The sequence below is a fragment of the Crotalus tigris genome, unplaced genomic scaffold (genome assembly GCF_016545835.1).
Source record: "Crotalus tigris isolate CLP2741 ecotype Arizona unplaced genomic scaffold, ASM1654583v1 scf7180000024453.458620722:586385, whole genome shotgun sequence".
Classification (NCBI taxonomy): Eukaryota; Metazoa; Chordata; class Lepidosauria; order Squamata; family Viperidae; genus Crotalus; species Crotalus tigris.
Window position 1 is genome coordinate 106,710 of NW_024100622.1, and position 19,930 is coordinate 126,639.

Sequence of the window (19,930 nt, forward strand, 5' to 3'; positions counted from 1 at the left end):
TTAGAATATATTATTATCATCTTAGCAATGAGTTAGCATAGTCTGACAAATATCTTAATTTATTTTCAGAGAGAAAGATACTTACATTGGCTACTTGCCCCTTGCTCATGTTTTAGAGTTAAGTGCTGAACTTGTTTGTTTGACCCATGGTTGCCGAATTGGTTATTCATCACCTCAAACTCTAAGTGATCAGGTAAACTTTTTTAATAAATATGACATCCTACATTTCACAGTATTTCCTAAATACAAAATGGAAGTATTTAATAGTAGTAGTAGTAAAGTTGGAAAGGACCTTGGAGGTCATCTAGCCTAACTCGCTGCTCAGGCAGGAAACCCTATACCATTTCAGACAAATGGCTGTCCAGTATCTTCTTAAAAACTTCCAGTGTTGGAACATTCATTAAACTAGACATACCCAATTCCAGCAGCCGTTTCTTATATGCTTTAGCCTCCAGTCCCCTAATCATCTTTGTTGCTCTTCTCTGTACTCTTTCTAGAGTCTCAACATCTTTTTTACATCGCAGTGACCAAAACTGGATGCAGTATTCCAAGTGTGGCCTTACCAAGGCATTGTAGAGTGATATTAATACTTCGTGTGATCTTGATTCTATCCCTCTGTTAATGCAGCCTAGCACTGTGTTGGCCTTTTTGGCAGCTGCAGCACACTGCTGGCTCATATTTAGGTGATTGTCCACTAGGACTCCGAGGTCCCTCTCACAGTTATTACTATTGAGCAAGGTACCCTCTATACTATACCTGTACATTTGGTTTTTCTTGCCTAAATGTAGAACTTTACTTTTTTCACCATTGAATTTCATTTTGTTAGATAGTGCCTAGTGTTCAAGTCTGTCCAGATCCTTCTGTATCTTAAGCCTGTCTTCTGGAGTGTTGGCTATTCCAAATTTGATGATTTCTCCATCTATCCCCTCGTCCAAATTGTTGATGAAGATGTTGAAGAGCACTGGGCCCAGAACAGAGCCCTGGGGCACCCCATTACACACTTCCCTCATGAGTACGGCCGGTCAGCCAGCTACGAATCCATTTGTCTAAAAAAAAAAAAATCAGTGTTTTTTTTGTATTTCTGGCAAAATATTCTTGGCCTATTTTCTGAAGTCATAGTAAAAACCTTTCTTTCTTTAGTATATGCTACATTGTGAACAAATAAAAGCAGATTGGATGAAGGTAACACATTACTTCGTCTATTTTTCTTTCAGTCATCTAAAATAAAGAAAGGGAGTAAAGGTGATGTGTCTGTATTGAAGCCAACTTTAATGGCAGCTGTTCCAGTAAGTTGATGCCTGCAACTTTAAAATATTATTTAATATATGTGGAAAATATTTGTGAGCAGCATGTGAGCTATGTGATTATGGAAAACATATTTTTAAAGAAAAATATTCATATTTATGTATTGTATGCTTAGAATCTTCTTAAAACTGCATGAATAATGAATGATTGATTGTTTCAGGCTGAGTAAGCAGAGCCTGGAATATAAGGGAGCCAACTTCCAGGACCAAGTTCATTGTCCAAATGAACAAGAAGAGCTAATAGGCAGAATAGTCTTTAACAACCTTTCCTTCTAAATCAGGGTTGTCAAACTCGTAAAGTCACATGACGTGTTGCGATGTATCGCAACTTTTTCTCCATTGCCGGCAATGGGGTGGGCGTGGTTTCGGCATGATGCATCCAGCCTGTGGGCCAGCAGTTTGACACCCCTATTCTAAGTGGACAAAAGCATGAGATGGGAACAAGAAATAGCTTAGTTATTATCGTAGGAAATATCCTAGGAAATGCAGGTAAAATGTAAATGCATCAGATTGAGCATATCTGGCTTGGTATGCATCATCACCATACAACATTCCTACATATTGTTGTGACAGTAAATGTATAACACACTGCAATTTATCTCTACTTGATATAATTTATTTCTATAACTAGGAAATCATGGATCGAATTGAGTGGGTACTAACTAATCAAGGGTTTTAACTATTCCATTAAATTTTGCATTGGTCAAAATCTAACTCAGCTGCTGTATATAGTTCTAGGAAATATATTTTAAGAAGAATTTGAAGAAATTAGAATAGGGTCAGAGAATGACAGTGAGGATAATTGGGGACTAGAATTAATCCTTGTGAAGAAACATTGAAGGGAATTGAGAATGTTGACTTTTGAGAAGAGAAAGCCAAGGGTGTATATAATGCCCTTCGGATACATGAACGGATGCCTTACAGAAAAAACTGAGGCTTTTATTCTACAAGACAGAATATGGAAGGGTGAAGGGTATTCCTCAAGATAAGGGGTACTACAGAAATGGCATACTTCCTAGGTCCCACTAGATGCAATATTTAAGGGAAGGAATCTGGAGTGTACCCAGTTTAACCAAGGATACCATCAGGAAGAGACATTCCTGCAGATAATTTGATCTTGTGCCATGTAAGGCTTTAGAGATAATAATCAGTACCTAGAATTGCACCCAGAAATAAAAAAAAAACTTGAAGTATATGCAACCTTCATAATAGTGGTATGATATGGTCATATACTACATATGAATACTGCATTGTTTTAAACATGTAATATTAGTTAGAATCTGATAACTACAGATTAAAAGAAGCTTATAACATTATTTTAAACATGTAATATTAGTTAGATATGATAACTACAGATTAAAAGAAGCTTATAAAATTATTTTAACATGTAATATTAGAATGTGATAATTACTGATTAAAAGAAGTTTATAAAATTACTTTAAACATATAATATTAGTTAGATCTGATAACTGCAGATTAAAAGAAGCTAATAAAATGTTAGTTTTTTTTGCTTTTCATTCTCATTTCAGCTGTTCATGTCTTTTCCCATGAAAGTAACATGATTAATTTAAGGTGCTACAGAATAACTAAAAATGCAGCTTATTTTCTTATTATGCTTCATATTTGTATACTATTAATGCATTAACAAGTTAAGGAAGTAATTAATTAAAAAAGGAGAAAAACTTGACAATTTTAATTAAAAGAAGTTCTATTAATGACAATGTATGGAAATTATTTTAGGCATTTATGTCTTTTAAACATTTGAATTGCATTTAGAATACGTTTATATATAGCACTATCCATTCTTTTCTAGGTAAGCATACTTCAGGCAGGCGATGAGAGAGGGAGAGGGAAACGGGAAATATAAATTTTAAGTCAATTAACATTGTAAAAAAGCTTTCTAAGTAAATCAGAATCTTTAGAATAGTTTTTGTACCTCACAATCATGTAGTTCATTGCTTGAAAAAACAAAACAAAAGCAAAAACCAGTTTTCTGTACCCTGTGAGACTATGCATCCTTGTTTCCTCTCTCTTCTGGACTTTCAAAGGCTCACAATCATACGAAATGTATAAATACTCATTATAGCCTTATGTTAAAGTAGTGCTTAGGTCCTTGAAAAATGATGTGAATGTGAGCATGGAAAAAAAAATGGGACTCTTGTAATAATTTTTCACTACATTCTTTTGCAGGAATAGTTTCAAAGTTTTGCCTTTTATCTGAAATTGTATTCTTATATGTTTGAATGTTCAAGTTATTGGGGCAATCTAAGATTTTATCTAATATTAAACCATATAGTACGCCTCCAGATTACAGTAAATAGATTAATGTATAACCCACTGCAATTTATCTCTGCTTGATGTAATTTATTTCTATAACTAGGAAATCATGGATCGAATCTACAAAAATGTTATGACTCGAGTTAATGAAATGTCCAGTTTTCAGCGCAACTTGTTTATTTTAGCTTATAATTACAAGATGGAACAGATTTTAAAAGGCTACAGCACTCCACTATGTGACAGGTTGGTAAGAGAGGTTGATTTGTTTTTCTCCAAAGAGCAACATTTTTATGAAGAGGTACAAGGTTCCTAAAAAGAGCCCATTTGGGAAATGGCAGAAGTTAGACTTACAAAACAGTAATTTTATTTTGGAAAGTTACTTTCAACTAGACTCTTTAAAAGAAAATAATACCTTATTGTATAAATTTATTTATCTGTCTTTGGTTGTAACATGCATTCTTATTAGGGAGTGTTCTATTGAGAAGAGGATAATTTATTTCTTGGTAGCCATGTATAGGATGCAATTGCATTTTTTATGAAACCTCATTTTGCAAAGTTTGTTAAATCTTCTGATCGATGGATAAACTGATGTTGTTAAGTAAAAAAAACAACTCTTCATGTTCTTCTTCCTCCCATCCCCATCCCCTCTCTCTTTTAGCTTTGTTTTCCGGAAAGTCCGGATGCTACTAGGTGGGAAGATACGAGTCTTACTGTGTGGAGGAGCTCCACTTTCTGCAGCAACTCAGAGGTTTATGAATATCTGTTTTTGTTGTCCTGTGGGACAGGGCTATGGCCTGACAGAATCCTCTGGGGCTGGAACAATAACAGAAGGTGAGTAGTATTTTTAGATCAGTAGATTGTAACAATATAATTGCTAGTAGATTGTAACAATATAATTGCTAGTAGATTGTAACAATATAATTGGGTGTTATCAGCATACTGGTTGATATTATTTCAAAACACTGACATTGCATATTGTTATTCAGAGACATAATAAATTGCTCCTGAAATTATTGCTGATTTTTTTTATTATGTTTTATTTTCCTAAATTTCAGTTTGGGACTACACAACAGGCAGAGTGGGATCACCCTTAGTTTGTTGTGAAATCAAGCTGATGAATTGGGAAGAAGGTAGGAAGAAACTTTAATGATTGTGTGATGGTTCTTTTGGAAAAAGTTGAACACATTAACATACTGGAAAGGGTTTATTGTTAGTGGCAGAAATGAGTGCAGGTTCTCTATTTAGTTTCTCTGAGTTCTAAAGTAGGCCTCTCTGAAGCTCAATAGATTTAACAATCCCTTCATCTAAATAAAGCAGATTTTCAATAATTTTGCTATCAACATTTGATCTGACAGCTGTTAGGTTTCAGCCCTGTTTTAGTTTCTGTTTCAGTCCTACTAAGTTTAAGGCTAGCACCTCAAACTCTTTCTTGTTCTAGGTTTGTATAGTTCCCAGCAGCATGTTGTGAAATGCCTCCTAAATCCTATTTCATCAAAGTAAAAAAGGAGAGCTGGGATCCTGAATCTCTTATTAAATTGCAATGCCTGAAAAATCAGTAGTTATCTCTTCCTCCAACAAAGAAAATTACAGATTTTGAATTTTTCACCTCATATAATGCTGATACCGTTAGTCTTGATAGTTATCTCTGGAATTAAGGACATTTGTTTTTCAATATTACTATTAATATCAGTTATATTTATTTGCTGTGCATCTCATTGTGAGGCTACTCTAGGCGACTTACAATAATAAAAAGGAAGAAATGAAGAGTTGTAAACAGAACAGAAGATAACAGAACAATAAATTTTCTTAGACATATAAATAAAAGTTTTACCGATTATTTGCCATCCACCAAATTAACAAAAATTAAACAGCACATAAAATCAGAATACATTATAAAAATTACCATAAAAAATAGCGTATACAGTTATAAAATACTAGCAATAAGCAATCTTACTTTGCTAATAAAGTGTTTAATAAACGAGTCCTACCACCATTCTCAGCATTTGGGAATGTGCTGATTGTTACCTATGACAAAGTCATTTATAAAGACTCAGAAGCACACCTTCCCTGTAGCAGTGTCTGCCCTCTGAAACAAGATTCCCACCAAGATCTGGATAACCCGAATTCTGCCATTGTTTAGAGGAACTATGAAGACTTGTTCATCCAGCCCTTATTGCTGCTGGCCTCCTGCATTTTGGTCCATCTGATCTTACAGGTTTTTATTTGTAGCCTCTTGGTGTTCACTGTTAGTGTTGCAATTTCATCTATGAAGAAAATAAGAAGTGGATTGATGGTTCTAAGAGGCCATCTTGATTTCAGAACACTTTTTTACTTTTGCCATTTTTAGTTTAAAAAGCAATAAATCTTCTATGCTACCCTATGGTTCTACATATGGGTGATTCTGATCATTACTACAAGTTGGAGCCATTAGGAAATTTGGTATTTAAAATATTTATTTGGCACAAAGTGAAACAATAGATGTTCTCTTTCAGCTGAGGTACGGGAGCCATTGTGGTATAGAGACTGAGGTGTTGGAATAGGAGCAGGGGCATCCAGGTTCTAGTCTTTCAACTGTGGAAGCTCTCTGAATCGCCAGCCAATCACACTCGCCCAGCTCTGTCAACTTCACAGAGTTGCTATAAAGAAAAAAAGGAGGAGGAGGTAGCTATCCAATGAAAGACAGTATATATCTAATAAAAATAAAGCTTAAATGTTGCACATAGATCACTGGTGATCATAAGCCAAGAGAAAATATATGCACCCTTGGTAGGAGGAATTCTATGAAATCCATTTTTCCCAGAAAGATTGGTTGTAGAGTAATCCTTGTCTTTTTGTATCCTGATTAATTTTATATCACATGTCCTGTGATATATCACAGATGGAATAAAGGCAATATAGATTTGGGAGTCCTGAGTTTTCATATATTATAGCAGTAAACAAGTTCTTTTGATTATGAGTTGGTTGAATAAGTAACCTGTTGCATGCCCATACAATTCCTTCCATTGTAAGTGGATTTTTTATTTAAGTATAAAAATATTAGTATTATTGTTGATATTATGTGACTGTCCTCAGGCACAGACATTGATCTTATCATCTCAGGAGAATATTCTATGTATATATTATTAAAACTCTCTTGTCTGTTTGTAACCTTAAATTAGCCCAAATGGTGCCTCATCGTATATTTTTGAGTCAAGATTCCAAATTTCATAACATAAAGAATGCATACAAATCTGGGACCATTGCTTTCATGTAATTGAAATTTCAAGGATTTCACATCAGTTCTATTTGCAAAGTTGTGACAGCTATAATATCTCCATAGTTAGCAGTAGTTTTCAACTATATTTCCCCAAACGTTCTCTCAGCAAAGTGGCAGGCAATGCCAAAGGTCAGCCAAGAAGGAAAAGGAGGATGAGACTTCACCAGGGCTCTACTTAGGGTCATGAGGGGAGGGAAAACAGTGCCACCTTATATTATACATGGAAAGTAGGATGACCTAACAGGTCATGGGTTTTCTAGTTTTAATGTATTTATCAAATTTATATGGCTGCCATCTGACACAAGGTGAATTTGGGGGGGGGGCATCAATAAAACCAACAATTTATTTCAAAACCAAGATCATGAAAGAGTTAAAATCAAAATGTTATGTATGATGTAGCTACTGTGCAGGTTTCCTGGTGTCAGCAGAGGCATTTTGAGGGCTTTCTGAAAGACAGAGAATTAGCATCTAATGTGTGTATGTTAACAACTTTACAAGTATTATCAAGAAACCATAAACATTTGCAGAAGTATACAGATTTCTTTTCATAAGTAATGTAGAAGCAAAGTACATGCATGATACATGCTTTTTTAATATATATTTTCTAGCTGCACTTCCTACAGCCAGATCTTAAAAAAAATAATCTGTCACATGGTACACATAAATTTTGAACAAAAAATGCAAGATGAGAGATTAATAATACTTTCTGCATGTTTATTCTATTTCAAATAGTTAGGGTTCTTTCACTAAATATTGCATTTTAAAATTATATATGTATTAAGTATGATTTATAAATAATATTAAGTGAAGAAAATACACAGAAGAATTTGCTGGTCTTAAAATCTTATTTCCATAATATTTGTGATGACTTTATCAAAATTCTAATAAATTATTTTTGCTGTTTATACTTGGATCACACAATGGAAAAATTTAGTCATTGTTAATAAGATAAATATAAAAGGCTAGTACTGTGGAGCTGACACTCTAAAAACTGTGATAACAGTGGATTATACTGGATTTAACTAAAGAAGCCTTGAATTAAAATATTTATTGTAGATGCTATTTTCAGGTCTATTACACACACTATACCTTCTTCAGTTAACCTGCTTTGCATAATTTGAAGGTAACCTTTGTTTTTACTCTGCAAACCTGAGTTTATCTTGAAAGTTTTGGGAATGGTAGAAAGAAAACTGAACATTGCTTTTGATTCCAAGCTAAGTCAGCCCTTTTGGGATTTATTTTTCCTGAACAGAATTTATAGATTGATAGAACTTAATTTCAATTTTTAGCTACTAAGCAGATGACCAGTGTTGAATGATAGAACATAGGATATAGAATATAGGATGCTGGAGAGATAGTTCTCAATTCATTGTTTAGAATTGTGCCTGCAGCTTTAATTGCTGTATTACACAGTTCGTTATGTCTTGTGAACCATTTGCACAATAACCATTTATATGTGTATATGCGTAATTGCATACTGTCTAGTCCATCAAAGTATTTCATTGTAGAGCTCTTCCACTCCACATCCCCAGTGTTTAATGTTTGATTCTTTTTCTCACTGGGAACAGCTACAGAACCCATGTGTTTATTATCTGTATGAACTGGTTGTTTCTGTCCTTAGAAGTCAACATTTAATAATATACCATGACTTCTTTTCCTTTCTTGTTTTCTTTCATAGCAATGCAGAATTCTTGTTTATATATAATAATAAACCAAAACTAGGACATTGCAAATTGGGGTTGTTAGCTACATCCATTGGCAGGAACAGGAACAAATTTAGGGAAATCCTGTTTTGCTGCTTTCTCTAGGTATGGTAGTGTGTATATATATGTGCATTTTTTAAAAAATGTATCTGTTTATAGAAATTTACTTGTGTTGAATTTGATATATATCTTTTCTATAGGTGGTTACTTTAACACAGATAAACCATACCCTAGAGGTGAAATTGTTATTGGTGGTCCAAATATAACTATGGGATACTACAAAAATGAAGAACGAACCAGAACTGATTTTATAGTTGATGAGAATGGAGAGAGATGGCTCTACACTGGAGATATTGGGGAATTCCAATCAGACGGTTGTCTTAAAATTATTGGTGAGTGTAGTATGCAGAATTTAATTGAAATATTTTTTTCTGCAAAATCATTTCACTATGGTAGATTGGGTTCTCTATTATTTATTTGAGTATATTTAATGCTAAGTATATGTATGTTCTATTGAAAGTTCATTTCTTGCTTATAATAGCATTTACTTTCAATACATTGGAGAGTTAGTTTGGTGTAGTGATTAAGGCATCAGGCCAAAAGCTGGTAGACCACGAGTTCTAGACTTGTTTTAGGTATGGGCCATTCACTTTTCTCAGTCCTAGGAAGGAGATAATGGCAAACCACTTCTGAAAAACTTGCCAAGAAAAATGCAGGGATTTGTCCAGGCAATCTCCAAGGACATGATTGAATAGAGGAAAATAGAACGTTTGATTCATTGGATTTATTAAGTCTCTTCCTGGGATAGGCCTGTAACCTTAGATTAGTTTTCTCTACCTTAAGCACCTTCCAAATATATTGATTTAAGTTCTCAGAATTCCTAGTCAGTGGTGATTGGTAAGAGCTGTGGAACATAATACACTAGGGAGATTGCCTTAGAGTGTAAGACACAATGTACTAAATTTACACATTTTTACAATCAGTGTGACTACTAAGTTATAGGACACTCTTGTCTATGGTTATTTAGAGGTAAAAGTCTATATCTTTATTATTTTCTTTCTCCTTTTGGACAATATAATATCTTTTTGGATATTAGGACAATATCTTTTTGGATATTTCTTTTTGGACAACTTCTGTATTTTAGATAACTCTCTCTATTTACTAGATAGCGTTTTAGATGTAGTTATTAGAGTAAATTTGAGATAATTGGAGTTCTGGGAAGATACACAGTGGCCAAGACATTGCCTTCACTTCGTTATTTTAACATATTGGGTTAATTTCCAAATCAGTATTCATTTGACAGAGTAGTTCATGCTTTAGTTATGGTTCAGCATTATATGTGAATTTATTTAGAAAGCTCAATTCAAGATAAAAGCTAAGATATTTTGGAGTTGTTAAATGCATATTGCTGTAAGTTAATAAAAGTTGTTCTATCCAGATTTGTTAAATGCTAGTAATTTTAAAGCAGAAATGAATAATTAGACCTTCATAAATCTAACCTTTTACATCTAGACATCTTGTAGTTTAATCATTATAACATTCATTTTAATTTCTCATTCAATAGATCGTAAAAAGGATCTTGTAAAGCTTCAAGCAGGTGAATATGTTTCCCTTGGTAAAGTTGAAGCAGCTCTGAAGAATCTTCCCCTGGTAGATAATATTTGTGTATATGCAAGCAGGTAAGTAAAGCGGTGTAACTTTTTATTCATTTTTGCATGGGCAACATTTATTTTCTAGAAATGTCTTCCTTGGTATTGTGAGTTTTTGTGAAAAAAGCAGTATTTGCCTTTTAAACCTGTTCACATTTTGCAGAAAAATATATTCCTTTTGGCTGCACTCAACATCAGGCATTATTAGGTTACTTCAGTTAATTTTGAATTACTGTCCAGAAATGCCCATATTTAGCTCTTTCTGAAAGACAGCTGTTGATAAGTTTTTTCTCCCAATGTCCCCAGAATCAGAATTTTCATATGATCTCTCAGCCTAGAGCCTGTTTGCTTCTTACAGCTGTGTATACTAGGAGACTTTAAAATCCTGGAGTTCTCTCTCCCACAGCTATCTCACCGGACAGGTTCCCTGGAGTGTCTTGAAGCCCTGACTCCTCCATCACCTTTCTCTGCCCTTTTAAGAAAAATAAAGAGCCCCAAACAAGAGAAGAGAAGTTGGGAATAGATTTTTGCCTGAGGAAAAATACCATGTTTCTGCCTGACTGAGTTTCTTGTTTGTTTTTCATTTTGTGTTTTTAATTGATAGAGCATTTAACTCTCAAATTCCAAATCTCTTTTGTCTTTTCCTTAATATCACTAGAGTTTAACAAATTAAAATCCACTAGTCATTAGATGAAAAAATATCTCTGACTGACAGTTCCAAAATGCTTTTCAGCCTTTCCTATTATTCTATCATTACTAGTCTAAGACTTCTCTATTCTCCCAATTTAACACATTTTCATTATTTTGATGTCCAAATTCTGTTTTGTCATTTTGGTTCTATAAGACCTTATGATTAAATCCCTTGTAGATAAGACAATACTTACGTAATAATAAAGTTACATTACTTTTTTTATTTATATTTTTCCAATTTTGTATTGTGTGTTTTACATTCTTAATTTTATACTGTAAAGTGACTAGAGAAATTATGTAGCAGTGTAAATTTTTTTATTTAAAGTATACCAAATATTCAGGCTGGATTTAGCATTTTTGTTTCTACCTAAAGGGTCCTTTCCAAGGACCTTGGATAAGCAGATGTGGATGTGTTACATGCTCATAAAATTTGGGGATTCCACAAAACTTGGGGAATTGCCCCAGAAGACAGGTTCAAGCTTCAAAAGAATCTTGAAAGACTTCAACTTGGCTTATCAAAAAATGATTTTCAGTGATATGAAATACAAGGTTCTACACTTAAGAAAAATCAGTTACACAGGTACAAGAGAAGTGGTACCTAGTTTAGTGATAGTACTTTTAAGAAAGATCTGGATATCTTGGTGGATCACACAAGTGTAAGTGTTTTCAAAAAAATATTGGACAAATATTTCTCCAGGATGGTATGAGGATTCCTATACTGAGCACAGGGTTGGACCAGGCGGCCTCTAAAGTCTTTCTAATGCTAGGCAGTTAAAGAATCTACTATAATGCTATTCTGTTGCTAAATATATCTGTTTTATAACCCATGTGATGGATTTACTGCTTCTTTGAGGAACATAAAAATAATGTATTAAGAACTGTGAAAAAATAGGGATGCTGTCACAATTGAAACCTTTGTGACAAAAATTGCTTGATTATATTTGGAGAATTTTTTTTAGAAAAATATATAATAAACATGTAGAAAATTACTGACATTTTATTAAACAGATGAGGAACTTAATTATGAAATTGTACTTATCTTTTGTATTAGTTTCCATTCTTATATCATTGGATTTGTTGTGCCAAATCATAAAGAACTTAAAGAGTTAGCAAGAAAGAAAGGATTCAGAGGAACTTTGGAAGAGATATGTAATAATTCTGAAGTGGAGAAAGAAGCACAGAAGCTTTTGGCTGAGGCTGCTAGAACAGGTAAGTTACCAGTTTTGTTCAAGTTACCATGTAAAACAAAATTACTAAGAAGTCATGAGGATACATTAGTGTCCCCTAGAGATATGCTGAAATATATTCTTAAGATTCTTCTTTATTATTATTACAATAGGATTGGGACAAACAAATCCCATAGAACTGCCCAAAATTGTATCTCAACACCCTGTTTCCCATTATGACAAATCAGATGAATCCAAGAAGCTCATAATCAGAATATGAAAGAAGCACCCATGTGCATAAAATAGAAAAGGTGTTTTATTTTCAACTCAAAATATTGAATCATGGAAGTTCTACCAAATATTGGATCAATCATGATTCAGTAGACAACAAAAATTATAATCCTTTTTTATGTGTGGACTATGGGAAAGAGCAAGATTCAGAAATACTTCTTGGCTTCAAATTTATTTAATTATCAATCAGTCAGTTTTATAATAATAATGGCCACTGAACAATAAGAAAGTAATGTAGAAGCTGTTAGACTTTGCTGCCAGTCATACATATATTTTCAGTGCAGATTGGTAATCTTATTCCTAATTTTCCTTATATTTTAAATACAGTCACTTGTCCTTGGTGGATAGGTTTCAGATTGAAAGGAATGAGAGGAAAGATAATTTAACTCTGAATTTTGATTCCTTACTACACATAACCCTTTAAGCAGATACAAAAGCAGACATGCTGGCAAAAATATTAAATTTTGTTCTCCCCCTGGTTGCCATTCTGCAACCAGAAGCCCTATCTACCAGGGGAAATGACCAATGTGGACTTGTCATCTCTTTCACTCTTGGTCACATAGGCTGGAAAATGCAAATACTTCTCAAATCCAAGGGTTCAGCCACTGCATGATTTTACAGTCTGGCCTGCCAATTTCTCCTGGAGTTCACCCAAGGATATTTGTAAGAGGGAAAAAATGACAAAACGTGACTTATTGTGATTGTCTTTGCATTGTAAAGGTTCTTTATAAAGAAAGCTGAAGTGCAGAAATTAGCCTGGCTATAAATTTATACTCACAGGGATCTAAAGTATCTATGAAGGTTATCTCAAAGTGAAAGAGGCAACCAGAAACCTTAATACCAGTCCCCATTATTCCAGCATTGGGTCCAATAGACTCTCAAGGCTGTTTCTTCCTTGGGGCTAGTTCTCTAATCAGTCTTTTAACAACACAGGTCCAGAAAGCTCCTTCGTAGCACATGCTATTTAAATGCCTGATGCATCACTTCATAATTCTACCCAGATTAACACATACCTCTGCCCCCACTTCAACCTATGTGAGCAGCAGTTGGGATATAATTATTTCTTTCTGCTATTCTAACCCACACAGAAGAATGCAAGAGATAACACCCAATGCTTACAAAATATTAAATAACTTCCAATCTGAGCGGCTAAAACAGAACGCTCAAGATACCTCAATCTGGAACAATCAAGTTTCTAGAATAAGACATCAAAACAGCCTTTTTCAATTGATACATAAACAATGTGAAAATATTTCTGTGCATGTACAAAATATTTTTCAGTGCCATCCTCCTGCTATTGCTTTCCTACAGTGTTACTCAGATGCAGATTTTCTTTGAAATAAGAAATAGTCACTATGAGAACTGATTATAGGGCCAGATGAATTATATTCCAGGTTATTGAAGGAAGCTTAATAATAGGTCATCCTCAACTTATGACCACACTTAGGACCAGAATTTCCATTGCTAAGCAAGACAATTGTAAAGTGAGTTGTGCCTGATTTTACGGCCTTTTTTGCAAATCCCTGCAGTTGTTAAGTGAATCTGGATCTTTCCATATATTTTGCTTGTTTAGAAGCTGCTGGGAAGGTCACAAATAGCAATCACATGACCCCAGAACATTGCAACTATCATAAATATATGCCTATTGCCAAGCACCTGAATTTTGATCATGTGAGCCCAGGAATTCTGCACTGATAGTAAATGTGAGGACTGGTTGTAAGTCATTTTTTTCAGTGTCATTGTTACTTCGGTCACCAAATGAATGGTTGTAGGCTAAGGACTAACTATTCTGTATTATTTTTAGGAAATCCTGGAAAAATAATAAATAGTCAGACAATGCCTCTGTTTTTAAAATGAAAAAGATCCATTCTACATTATATCAAAGTATCCATACTGATACTTTGATATAATGTAGAATTCAGTCCTGCTTTAAATACAGAGCCATCTGGGTGACTTTGGTCAGTCACTCTCTCTCTTCCTTAAGAAGAAAGCAGTAGCAAACTACTTCCAAAAACATCACCAAGAAAATTTCAGGGACTAATCCAGAAGTCAAGCATGTCTTGAAGGTACCCTTTTCCCCATCCCAAGCCTTGGCAATAATTATATTACAAACTTAATACAGTATATGCCAGTAGATGTGGCTAAACAAAAGGATATTTTTGTAATACAATTTTAAATTGTGGAAATGTCCATTTTATTTTGAATTGATCAAGTTCTAGCTAGAGTATTATGCTTGAATTTGGGTACCATAGTTAGGAATAATTTAGGTAAATTCAAAATGATTCAGAAAAATGGAATGTAAATTATCAAAGGACTAGAAATCAGGTTCTGTGAAGACATATTGAAAATAGTGGGGATTTTAATCATGGGAAGAGAAGAAAAGATATTGCCTGGATAAAGCTCAAGTCCTCTACCCCGGGGCCCTCAACCTTTTGGGTGACAGGGACCGACTCCATGGAGGGTAGTTTTTTCACAGACCGGGAGGGCATGGTTTCGCATGCTGCCTGGACCCACGTATGCACAGTGGGGCATAACTCGCTTGCGCCTCCTGGTTTGTGGGAACCTGCAGACTGGTGCCTGTCCACAACCTGGGGGTTGGAGACTTCTGCTCTACTCCACTGTTCTAGAATGTGGGCTACCAAACAATGCATTTTAAGTTGTAGAAGGAAGAGTCTAATTGAATACTTCAAAATATTTTTTTCTAACATTAGAATAATGGAAACTGTTACCCCACTACTTTGCTAGATGTGTTCCAAGAGAGGCTGGCTAGCCTTCTGTCTGGGATACTTTAAATAGGGATGTTTTAAATTCATCCACTGAACTGGGGACTGGACTTGATTGTGCAAATACTGCATGCTAACTTTTATAATTTGACTTTTCTCGCTGAGTTTGTGTAAGAGCTTTCTAAAGACTTCAAAGCTAACCATCATTAAATTTTGGGTCCAGACACTTCATGAGCAAATACTACACTGTATTTCTTAAATCTTGCTGCCTTCTTTATGATCCTAAATTCTAATATTATTTCAAAAAAAGAGTAAAAGTTCTTTCCCACACTGTACATTTCTTAACATTTATAATTGCCAGATCTCTGACTTCAGGTCAAATAGCCCAGAGGTTTTAGATGCTTCTCATAAGGAAAAGTGTTAAAATTTACATTTTATCTTTTTCTGCATTTATTCCAAGTTTATAGCATTTGTTCCAGAATTATAATAACCTTTAAAATATATAATTTGTAAGCTGAAATTTTATCTTTCTGTTACAGCTGACCTGGAGAAATTTGAAATTCCCCTCAAAATTCGGTTGTCTCCTGAACCTTGGACCCCTGAAATGGGTTTGGTGACAGATGCCTTCAAACTAAAGCGTAAAGAGCTTACTGCACATTATCAAGAAGATATTAATCGAATGTATGGAACAAAAGTAAAATAACTCATCCCTCTCTTTTTCTCTCTTTGTCTTTTTTTATTTTTTATCACTTTGCTATGGTGAGCTCAGATCAAATAGGAAATACTTGAACTCTTAGTCCTACCACTTGGGACCAACCTTAAAACATCTCTCCTTCCTTTTAGCATATGCTGTTACTTCTGATAATATCACCATCTTTAAACTGACAGGATTAGTAAAATTCTAAGGCAGCAACTTTTTGTCTGTCTTCATTTGTTCCAGTCTCTTGTTAATGTGCAAATTTTCCTATAAGTCCATTTGGACTACCATGATTTTGAAGCCTCAAATTTTTAAACCGGATTTATAGATCCTGTATAATGTTCTGTTTATTTGTAACTTTTTTGAAGTTTGGCTAAATAGAGGAAGAACTTGGCTATAAAACAAATTAATATTCTAAGCCTTTTTTACATGCATATTTCAATATTCAAAAGCTATCAATGTGAAATTATGTACAATAAAATCACTTACAGTTGAAAATCATTGTTAACCAGAAGATGGAGGTTATTTGTTGCTGTGCAATTATTTTGGATCAAATTATCAGAGAAATCATCTGAGATTCTGACTAATAGAGAACAACTGAAATATATACCTGACAATTTCCTCCTACATATATATTTTATTTTTAATCTCAGATATGGAAAATGTTCATGGCAAAATGCTGTATGTGTGAGATCACCTGCAAAAGAAAGTATATCAATATTTTACTTGTGCAGAGTATGCCGTCACATAGAAAATGTTACATCTGTGAATCACCTGCCTAACACAGGTAATTCACTTTTCAAAATGCATTCAGACCATTTAACAAAAAAAATGAATTATCGAAACTAGTGAGAACTCAGTTTTAATTGAATTACATTTTGATTGGTAATCTGTTTTTCTCAATGGGTCTTTTATTATATTGATTGTATTGTTTTACAGTTCAGACCCACTCCTTTTATTTGTATGTGTAAATCAAAAGTTCAATTAAATAAATTTAAAGTCCATTATGGCCGTTTCCTGCATGAGTCAGCTAAAATGGATCAGCATTGTTGCATACCTTTCAATGGGGAAGAGGATATGGTGGGTGGGAAAGTTCCCTGTATCAGTTTATAATGGATTGTGTACTTGGAGTATATTTCCAATGAACCATTGTTTGTTTTTATAGTCTCTTTGTTTTAACTGTCATGAATGATGATAGAAGTGATATTTTTAATTACCTGGTTATAGGAATCTTGGGTGTATTATTTGGGCGGAATGTAAACAATTCTTACTAGTTAGCTATGTTTGTGGACATAATCCATGCCAATTTTCTTTGGATTTCTAAACATTGTTTATGCACTAAACCTGTCACTTGACAGTAAGTTCCATTTTTTTTTGGTCCCTTTGAAATAGTACTGCAAAACCTTTGGCTCTTGACCATCTGCCCTTGTTCGTATAGATGTTTTTGCAAAAGCAGAGCAGACCTGACCCCAAACTGGGAAAAGCCCAGGTGCACCATGGAAGTGTGCTTTTCTTACCATTCAAGAGATGGTGATTATTTTCTTCTGCATGAGCATCTATATTCATGATGAGTTAAAGTTCCACATATATAAGGTCTAAATATGAGTTTCATTTATCCAATTATACAGGCAACTTAAGAACATGAAACATATGTTCGCGATGTTATTTGCAAAATGCTTTGATTTCCTTTCTGTGATGCAACAAACTAGCACAGTAGCACACCCTATGATTTTTAATCTGTATCTGAGTAATGCAGTAATGATTACGTATATACACTGTTCAGCCAACATTAAGTATTTTTGAAGTCATTGGCTTCAGTTGACAATTTAGTGCTTGTTGCTTCTTCTTTTCCTGTCAGAAATGCTAGTTTTCCAACTGTTTAATTTTGCATAGACTATGCTATTCTATGCTTTCCACAATAGCTTTTATTTGAGAAACAATACAATTCAGTTGCATTTTAATTAGAAAGACAAAAATTGTGTACAGCAGAACATTTTCTTCTAATATGCAACAGGAAGTTATTTATAATGGTTAATGCTTTATTGTTTTGAAAATTAATCTGTACTAAGAGTGATCTGTATTGGGTTCCAGTTCATGAAAATGTTATTCTGCTTACCACATGGAATGAAATTGGTCAGTAAAAAAAATACAAATTTTAAGTCCCATGCTTAAATCAACAATGTGTGTTTTTCTGTTAAAATTCACTTTATAATTTGTAAAAAAAAAAAAAAAAAGAAAACCAGGAGTGTTGTAAAAACCTAATGAATATTGTCTGGATTTCGCATATTTCTAGTTCTATTGTATAATAGCTGGGTGTGGCATTTGGATACAAACTAATCCTTTGTTTTAGTATTTGATTCTATGGGGCTAATCTCTGTCACTGTTATTTCTAGAATTGTTTAAATGTATTCCTCCCTTCAAAGGATTATGTGAGAATTTGAAATATGTAATGGGAGAAACTGCATACTGTGCTCTTCCACATGTTTTCAATCCCAGACTTCCTTGTGTAGAGGTTTACAACAAAGGGGATATAGGCAATGTATGGGCTACATAGAATATGGTGCAATATACTCCTTTCTCTCCCCCTACAAAACTTTGAGCCATTATTCACTTACAAATAGGTTTATACTTTAAAAATGCTCATGATGTAATTTCCTCAGTTGATGTTCTTCGCGTGGAATTACAATAGGAAATATCTCATGATTACTATGTAACATTTTTATGTTTTTAGAGTCGTGTAATAAGCAGATTTGCTGTAGTTACGTTAAACTCTTTGCAGGGTATATTTGCTTCATGTTTCATCTCCACAGTATGTGGATAAAAATACAGTAATGTTAATGGAGGCAATCACATGCATGTTTTTTGCCTTATTGTCTTCCCTTTGAAAATGAGATAAGAACTGAAAGGGTTGTCTCTTTGTTAATAGAATTTCAGTCTTTCTGGGCGTGGCTATACTGCATGAAAGAGTCAAAGCACTACTTCTAACCAGTTTCAGTTCATTTCACTTAGATGGAATCCCATGCAAATTCTATTAAAAATAACTATAGCAGCAGCATCCTTAGTGTCAGAAAACAGTTTCCAGTGGATGCAGTTTACAGCTATATTACTTCTGTTTACCTCAGGGGAAACTGTCCTTTAGCAGTAAAATATTTTGCTGGATTTGAAAGATATTTTGCCACAATTGTTAAATGCAGTGTGCAGTTAAAAGCTTAACGAAGCCCTGTACCTGTGTTATAGATTCTCATTTGCTTTAAATAAAGTTTAAAAAAAAATATTGAATTGAAACACAGATGTGTTTCATCCATTAAAGCTTGAGATTTTGCATAGTAAACTCAACAAAATTGAAATCCTTTGAAAATAACATAAAAATAAGCTTGTTTTTCTGCTTTTCATTTCCACTTATTTTGATTTTGATTTTTCAAGTATATTAATTGTTAATGTTCTTTTATACTGTAAACAATTATCTGCAATGGATGTCTTCTAACCAGGTAAAAAGAGGGAACTTTAAGGCTGTACCCATGTTACACCAAACTAAAAAATGGAACTGGATGACCAATTGTTCTAGCAATTGGTTATTTAATGAAAATTCATGGACTTGATTGTTATTCTGAACAGCCTAAAATGTGTCTATTACCACAGAGCTTTATTATATAATTATTTATTTTTCATTGGACATTTCATTGGACAAAATAAAATTGAGTTTCACAAGTTTACTTTTTTCTTGTGTCTGAGTTTTCACTTTAGGGGCATTAATTCTAATCCTCCTAGAATGGGGTAAGCAACATGGTCTTTCAGATATTCTATCCTCTGTTAGCCACACCAGCTACAGTTGTTGGGAGTTGAATTTCTAAACCTGACACATTTTAGCCATTCCTGCCATAGAATATTACATGAACTCTTATACATGTATATATGAAAAGTAGTTATTTCTAAGTATAATGGCACACTCTGAACAGAAATTGTTACCTTCAGTTTGCACAAAGAAGCAATTTTGTTTTTTTTTTTAAACACCCAGGTTATCATTACAGTCATCATATCACATTCTCTTTTCCCATAACCCATCCTGCTTATATGAGCATTAAATAAGAAAAGTGGATTGAAATACTTATTAGCTCAAACAATGCCTATTGGTCAGAAGAAAAAATACTTTGAAAAGTAGTCTGCTTCTAATTTT

At 33.9% G+C, this 19,930-nt stretch overlaps 1 protein-coding gene across 4 annotated transcripts in view; it reads left to right on the forward strand.

Moving 5' to 3' along the window:
- ACSL3 (acyl-CoA synthetase long chain family member 3) overlaps positions 1 to 19,469 on the forward strand; it is a 64,655-nt gene extending 45,186 nt beyond the window's left edge. For all 4 annotated transcript variants that reach the window (XM_039332192.1, XM_039332191.1, XM_039332194.1 and 1 more), the window contains 9 exons: positions 70 to 193; positions 1,215 to 1,286; positions 3,685 to 3,824; positions 4,240 to 4,412; positions 4,637 to 4,711; positions 8,741 to 8,932; positions 10,105 to 10,219; positions 11,931 to 12,088; positions 15,599 to 19,469. In XM_039332192.1, the coding sequence (XP_039188126.1) occupies positions 70 to 193; positions 1,215 to 1,286; positions 3,685 to 3,824; positions 4,240 to 4,412; positions 4,637 to 4,711; positions 8,741 to 8,932; positions 10,105 to 10,219; positions 11,931 to 12,088; positions 15,599 to 15,762 (1,213 nt within the window). In that variant the 3' untranslated portion in view covers positions 15,763 to 19,469. The remainder of the gene's footprint in view (positions 1 to 69; positions 194 to 1,214; positions 1,287 to 3,684; positions 3,825 to 4,239; positions 4,413 to 4,636; positions 4,712 to 8,740; positions 8,933 to 10,104; positions 10,220 to 11,930; positions 12,089 to 15,598) is intronic.
- The last annotated feature ends 461 nt before the right edge of the window (positions 19,470 to 19,930 follow it).